This window comes from Herpailurus yagouaroundi, unplaced genomic scaffold (genome assembly GCF_014898765.1).
Source record: "Herpailurus yagouaroundi ecotype Mexico unplaced genomic scaffold, PumYag 217, whole genome shotgun sequence".
Classification (NCBI taxonomy): domain Eukaryota; kingdom Metazoa; phylum Chordata; class Mammalia; order Carnivora; family Felidae; genus Herpailurus; species Herpailurus yagouaroundi.
Window position 1 is genome coordinate 6,093,060 of NW_024412448.1, and position 7,645 is coordinate 6,100,704.

The 7,645-nt window shown below is 62.0% G+C and overlaps 1 protein-coding gene across 1 annotated transcript; it reads left to right on the plus strand.

Moving 5' to 3' along the window:
* The first annotated feature begins 215 nt into the window (after window positions 1–215).
* Window positions 216–6,155, plus strand: UTS2R (urotensin 2 receptor). Its single transcript, XM_040456735.1, has 2 exons — window positions 216–422; window positions 2,580–6,155. The coding sequence occupies exon 2, from the start codon at window positions 2,655–2,657 to the stop codon at window positions 3,777–3,779; it is 1,125 nt and encodes a 374-aa protein (XP_040312669.1). The 5' UTR covers window positions 216–422; window positions 2,580–2,654; the 3' UTR covers window positions 3,780–6,155.
* The last annotated feature ends 1,490 nt before the right edge of the window (window positions 6,156–7,645 follow it).

Here is a 7,645-nt window from a genome sequence, read left to right on the forward strand (position 1 = left end):
CCTCCAGCACCGCCCCCCGCACCGCCCCCTCCCCCAGCACCGCCCCCATTCCTCCAACACCGCCCCCCGCACCGCCCCCATTCCTCCAACACCGCCCCCAGCACCGCCCCCTCCCCCAGCACCGCCCCCCATTCCTCTAGCACCGCCCCCCGCACCGCCCCCTCTCCCAAGCACCGCCCCCACGCCCCCAAGCGCCCCCAGCCGCGTCCCCTCCTTCCAGCGCCCCCCTCGGCCCCGGGTTATTAATACCCGCGCGGCGCATTCTCAGCTGGCGGCGGGGCAGGTGGCGGCGACGACCCGGGTCCGGGTCCGGACGCGAGTGCGGCTTTCCCGGTGGGACCTGGGGGCGGGCGCCCCTCCGCCGACCCGGGAACTTGGGGACGTGCTCGGTGACCCAGGACTCGGGACGGACCCCACGCTTGGTAAGCGAGGAGCAGGACACCAGCGCGAGTGCGCGGCCGGGGCTGGGGGCGTGGGGCTGTCAGGGAGCAGGACAGGGGCGTCGAGGCAAAGGGGCGTCCGGGTGTCGGGGCGCCCTCCCGCCGGCCCCGCGGTGCCTGGCATGGGCTGCTTGCGGACTGTGAGCGCAAGACCCTCTTGGAAGCCGCAGGATCTGGGCGGGCGGGGGGGGGGGGGGGGGCGCTTCACATCCCTCCTGGTGGTCCTTCCCTCAAGGCCTGCAGCCCTCAGCAGGGGGGGTACAGGGGCACCCTGGCCAGGCACCCGACCGGAGGTTGGGCCGGTGATCAGAGCACGCGGGGCTCTGGTCGCTCAGGGTGGGACAGTCCAGACTCACCGTTGTTATTACCGCCACTGGACGTGCAGAGGGAGAACGCCTGAAGCCATTATTATCCCTGGACACCGGGACGTGGGGTGACACAGACCCCGCCCCCTGCAGTTAAGTATCTCACGTTTTTTTTGGGGGGGGGGGCCGTTCTTCTTCTTGTGAGGATAATCTTCGTCCCGGAAGCACAGGTCTTAAGTACATGCGTCTGTGCCCATGCGTGTGACCACCACCCAGATCAGGACATAGCCTGCTTCAGTCCCACCCCCCGAGGACTCCCCAGTGCCCCTACCAGTTGACAGAGTAGGTAACCACCACTCTGACCTCCACTGTCACAGAGCATCTTGCCGGTGCGTGAACGTCCCGTAAGGGCCCCACACAGCTGTGTTTTCTGTCTGGTTTCCTTCGCTCAGCGTAGCATGGGCGAGTTTCCTCCAAGTTACCGACTCAAGCGGCAACCCCACCCACTCCACTGCTGCAGAGCACTTCTAGGGAGATGTCAGTCTGTTGATCCACGCTTCTACGTATGGAAGTTTGGGCTGTTTCCAGCTCTTGGGTATCAGAAATAAGCTGCTGTCAACGTTCTCACGCTTGTCTCTTAGTGGAGAATTGCAGTTACTTCTCTCGGGGGCAGACCCAGGCTCAGGAAGAGGACGTGTCCCGCTTTACTGATGGTGCCACGTTGCTTTCCAAAGGGGCTGCACCATTTCACGCTCCCGCCGGCTCCTCCGTCAGCCCAGACACCTGTATCTGTTTTCTGATCGTAGCCATTAGGTTGGGCCCCCCGTGGTTTTGAACTCTGCTTCCCTGACGACTGATGATGTTGAGCATTTCTTCATGTGCTTCTGGGCCATTTGGATACTTCTTTTGAAAAGTTCCTGTTCAAATCTCTTTCTTTCCCCCCTCCAATTGAGTCCTTAGTCTGTGTCTATTTAGTTCTTTCATATATTTTGGTTACTAGTTCTTTGTCTTCTGAAAGTCTTTTCCTGGTTCACGATTTAATTTACATTTTTACTCTCAGCGAAGTCGCTGATTTTAATGAAGTCCACCTGCTTGGTCTCCTGTTTTATTTCCAGTGTTTTCTGTTCGTTTTTGAGAAATCTTTGCCTGCCCGTGGTCACGCAGGTATTCTGCATTTCTTCCAGAAGCTAGCTAGCTTGGTTGATTTAACCTATTATACACAGGTCCACAATCCACCTTGAATTATTTTGTGAATGGCACGAGGTAGGAATCAAGGCTCATTTCCCCCCCGTGGATAAAGAGACATTACAGGTGCTTCCCCCTGTTCGCCAGGGGGAATATTTTCCTGGTTTAACTTTTAAAATCGGTGAATATTACTTTAGTAATCTAAACACATTTTTTTGAAGTGTGCAGGAGAAAACAGTTGGGAGAAAGGACTCTGGGAATAGCACAACCCTCGGCCTGGGGAGGACTCCTGGCTCCACCCACTGCTGCCCCCACCCCCTGGGGCTGCCCTGCCATGTTCTGGTTTGCAGAAAAGACCAGTCAACCCCACAGGCCTTTGGACTTGCTCTGAGACTGGGCTGGGGGTGCTGCGGAGGCATGCACTAGGGACAGCTGGTCTGGGTAGTTCTCTGGGGCCCCCTGGAGAGCTGGGGAAAATGAGGCAGAGCCGTAGGGCTCTGAACAGAGAGTCTCCAAAGGGGCATCGGGAGACGATGAGCCTTGTCCCTCGGCAGGCCCTTGAGCCCGGTGGGGACTGTGCCTTCACACAGCCTTCTGGGAGCGTGGTGGTTGCCTCAGCTGCATCTTTAATGAGCATCTTCTCCCACAGAGCACGCTTGTTGCCCACAGATGCCCCCTCCCCGTCCAAAGGAGCAGCACGCCCCCGCACGGAGCCCCGCGTGAGATGGCGCTGAGCCCCGCGCCCGTGAGCGGTTTCCCCGAGCCGTCTGCTGCCCCCAACGCATCCCTCAACCGCTCGTGGGCCAGCCCCACAGAGCCCAGCTCCCTGGAGGACCTGGTGGCCACGGGTGCCATCGGGGCAGTGCTGTCGGCCATGGGCGTGGTGGGCGTGGCCGGCAACGTGTACACGCTGGTGGTCATGTGCCGCGTCCTGCACACCTCAGCCTCCATGTCTGTCTATGTCGTCAACCTGGCGCTGGCCGACCTCCTCTACCTGCTCAGCATCCCCTTCATCGTGGCCACCTACGTCACCAAGGAGTGGCACTTTGGCGACGTGGGCTGCCGAGTTCTCTTCAGCCTGGACTTCCTGACCATGCACGCCAGCATCTTCACCCTGACCGTCATGAGCAGCGAACGCTACGCTGCGGTGCTGAGGCCGCTGGACACGGTGCAGCGCTCCAAGGGTTACCGCAAGGTCCTCGCCCTGGGCACCTGGCTGCTGGCGCTGCTGCTGGCACTGCCCATGATGCTGGCCATCCGGCTGGTCCACAGGGGCCACAAGAGCCTCTGCCTCCCGGTGTGGGGCCCGCGCGCCCACCGCGCCTACCTGACCCTGCTCTTCGGGACGAGCATCGTGGGGCCCGGCACGGTCATCGGGCTGCTGTACGTGCGCCTGGCCCGGGCCTACTGGCTGTCCCAGCGGGCCTCCTTCACGCAGACGCGGCGGCTGCCCAACCCCAAGGTGCTCTACCTCATCCTGGGCATCGTGCTGCTCTTCTGGGCCTGCTTCCTGCCCTTCTGGCTGTGGCAGCTCCTCGCCCAGTACCGCGGGGCCCAGACGCTGACGCCGCGCACTGCGCGCATCGTCAACTACCTGACCACCTGCCTCACCTATGGCAACAGCTGCGTCAACCCCTTCCTCTACACGCTGCTCACCAAGAACTACCGCGAGTACCGCCGGCGCTCGCTCCGCGCCAGGAGTGCCCGCGGGCCCGCCGGCGCCGGCCACTCCCTGCCGTGCCGGGTCCGCTTCCAGCGCGGCTCCGGCCACTCGCTGTCCTCCAGCAGCCAGCAGGCCACCGAGACCATCACCCTGTCTCCGGCGGCCTCTAGAGCGGTCTGCGCCTGAGCGTCCCGGGGCCCCACGTGAGCGCCGGGGTCGAGAGGTGGGGGAGGCTTGAGTCCTGCGGGGAAGGGCCCCAGAATGCAGTCTGCCCCCTGGAGCCCCTCCTAGGCCCCCACTGTCCCCCATCACTTAGTCTTCATCCAGAAAGTTCCCTGCTCTCCCTTCTGCATGGCTCAGTTCAGCATCGGCAGCCCAGCCATCTTCCTGGTACCCAGACCATCTAGGAGGGTCTGTGGGAGGGTCAGAGGGGTCCGTCAGGCCCGGAACCAGCTTCTGAAGACCGTGGCCCACAGAGTTTTCACCACCCACAGCAGTAGACACAGTGAGTGCCCGGCCAGGACCTGCTGGGACCCGTGGCAGGCACATTCCTCTCCTGGCTGCGGTGCGGTCCCTGTGGCGCCGCTGTTCTGTGACCCATCCCTGTCCCCGACCCTCCCAGCTCCCGCGTGGCTCCATTCCGCACAGTGTCAGCACTGGGACGATAAACCCTGAGCTCTGCACCCCTGTCCCGGCCTGGCAGCGGGGATGGGCTGTGGAGGGGTAGGAAGCCTCTTCAGGATGCCTCCCACAGCACGGGGCGGGGCCCGTCAGTCTGCTGGGGGGGGGGGGGACGCACATCTTCCTTTGCAGGGGCCTGGTCCAGCTGCCCTGACGTGGTGGGCACGTGCCACCCAGCCTGCCGCAGGGTAGGAAAAGACAGCCCCACGTTGCTCGGGGAGGAGGGGGCAGCTGGGGGATGGCATTCCAGGGCAGGGGCAGGAACTGGGGGGTTCAGATCACACCCTTTTGCAGCATGGGAGTTTATCTCATGCCTCCTGCGTGCCGTGTCTGAGCTAGGCCTTCTGGGGACACTGAGGCCACCAGGCTCTGTCCACAGAGAGCCCACAGGGAAGGGTTCTAGACCTGTCCCCACCCCTCGCAGCCTCTACACGCTACCCTGGGGACCGGCTCCTACCCCACGGGCAGGTCTCAGCCTCGGCTTCATGTCAGACTCAGTACCATCCAGGCCCTTCCTGATCCCTTTCAAGGCCCCACTAGGATCCTAATGTGGGGGTGGACAGCTCCTGCCCCTGCAGGCAGCTCCTGAAGGTGGGGTCTGCGGCCATTGGCCCCACTTGGGACCCCAAATGCTTTTGGAAGAGAATGGCCCTAGGTTTGCACCTTGACCAAGACCCCAGGTCTCCGCTTCCCAAATCCTGATTTTAGGATGTGCCAGGAAGCCCCCAGCCTTGGAGACCAGAGATGCTCCCAAAGTGTCCCTGCAGCCCCCATTCATCTGCACATGAGAATGCTTTTTGCATCGTTTCTTGGAGCAGTACTGAGAAAGTTACATTTTCGACCCCAAACTTAAGACCTGGGTTGACACATCTTGTGTCAGAAGGGACCTGAGTGTCCTGCGTAATGCTCCCAGGAGTGCTGGACACGGCTTCCAGGGACACAGAGGGAAGGGCAGGGGCAAAAGGCAGGCAGGGGGCACCATGTCCCCATGATGGGCTTGGGGGACACAGATGAGACCGGGGTCAGCAGTGTCCTGACCCCAGAGGCCTTGAGTGGCAGGGGTGGGGACAGGGGTTTTCCAAGATAGTAGTGAGGGCATGGAGGAATCTGGTGGGGTGAGGCCACCAGCAGGCTGGGGGGTCAGGCTAGGAAGCCCCTGATTCCGGAGTCGGGAGAAGCAAGGCAATGGCAGTAGCCCCAGGGCAATGGGGTGGGGGGACAGCCAGCAGGACAGTACTGACTGCAGGGGCCAAGGCACACCCTTGAGAGAGAGGGAGTGGGGGCCGCAGGTCTTGGGGCTAGAGATTGACACACACGTAAACCCACACAGGCACCTGCGCATGCAAGCACACACACACACAGGCACAGAGGCAGGGCAGAAGTTTCTAGGGGCCTCATCCAGGGAGGAGGGAGAAGAGCCCCAGGAAAAGTGAGTCCCCTGTCAGGGCCGAGTCGGTACAGGGCAGACCCGTGGGCCAGGTTCCTGCAGGCTGAGCTGGGGCCCAGGGGCCCTTTGGGAACACAAGGTAGAGGTCCCTGGCCCTGTGCACAAGCTGGACTTGGGAATCCTGCCTGTGTGCTTGTCTCTCCTGGTCACTCAGGGACAAGCCTGCCCTGCCAGCCTCGTGGTACAGACCCTGAGCACAGACTGGCGCGGGTCTGCTGCCCCGGGACAGTCCATTCCATCCAGGCCTCCAAACCCCACGATGCTGGGACCTCAGGTGGCTCCAGCCTCCACTGGGGCAAGACAGGCTCAGCAGGGCGGGCTCCCCTGAGGCAGTGGGATCCAGGGGGGAGGGACTGCCTGGCAAAGGGCTGAAGCTTCAGGCGCAGGACAGGACGGCCAGAGGCTGCCGGCTTCACAGGCCTCGCACCCACCGGCCTAGGTCCGATAAGAAATGAAATCAAACTCCTGCCTCCCAGCAGCCCCCTCACCGCCTCCCCGAGAGACCCCCCCCCACCCATGGTGTCCATCGATTATCCTCTCTCTGCTACCGCACTCTTCCAGCCCCCAGCGCGGCCTCCCCTGGCCGACCCCTCCCCTCTCCCCTTTCCCCCCACTGCTGCCCCCACCTCCGGGCACACCACTGCCTGGCGCTCTGCTGGGGCTGGCGTCCCACCTCCTGCCCAGCAGGCGACCCATCCAGGGTGCTTCAGAGTTTGAAATATGAGGCAGGGGCTCACATGTGGACACGATCGACACACACGTGTGCACCCTCTCCTAACGTGCACTCGCCCCCACACTGCCACGTGGAGATCCAACAGGTTTGCTGTGGCCTCGCTGGCCTCTCTGGGCCCACTGACCCTCCCCGTCCCTCACCCCTGGTACCCAGCACCCACTTAGTCAATGATTTATGGAGGCCTCGTCTGGCTCAAGACCCACGACCCGTCAGGCACGGTGCCCGGCTTTATGGCTTCACCAGGCTTCTCTGCCTGCTCGGAGGCCAGGCTGGATCCTGCAGGGGGCGTCCCCTGCCTGTGCCCCCCACCCTCGCCAGGGCCTCAAATCCCAGTCTGGGCCCCCAGGGCTTTGAGGCTGCTGAGGGTCTAGGCCTTCTGAGCCGGGGCAGGAGCTGGAGCTCAGGAGGGCCTGGACCAGGGAGGGCTGCACTGGGAAGGTGCCGGGGTGTGCGGTCGCCCGGGGCCGAGCACGTGGTAGCTAGAGCTGAGCTCTGACACGTCCGGGCTTCTGTTGTTCAGTTACAGTTTTCTTGAGGCAAAACTACACACCGTGACATCCACCAATTAAAGTGCAACTAGTAATTCTGAGTCAATTTACAGAGCGGTGCAACCACTACCCAGTCCAATGTCAGGACGTCCGTCAGTCAGGGTGACCCAGGAAACCAGTAGGACATAAGGTATAACGGATTTCTTTTGGGGCACCAGGGTGGTTCAGTCAGTTAGCGTCCGACTCCGGCTCAGATCACGATCTCACAGTTCACGAGTTTAAGCCCCGTGTCGGGCTCTGTGCTGACAGCTCAGAGCCTGGCACCTGCTTCAGATTCTGTGTCTCCCTCTGCCTCTGCCCCTCCCCCACGCGCGCGCGTGCGCGCGCGCGCTCTCTCTCTCTATCCCTCTCTCAAAAAGAAAATAAACATTAAAAAAACAAAAAAGGATTTCTTTTAAGGAAATGACTCATGCAATGAGGAGGCTGGCAAGTCTGAAATGCGCGGTGTGGACCCAAGTTCAAGTTGCAGCTTCGGGTAGAATTCCTGCTTTTCTGGGCAGCCTCCTCCCTTTGCCCGGAAGGCTTTGAACTGAATGGCTGAGGCCCACCCGCCCACGTTAAGGAGAACAGTCTTCTTTGCTCAGAGTTAGCTGATTGCAGGTGTCTGTCCACGTCGCATGGCGGGGGGGGGGGGGGGGGGGGG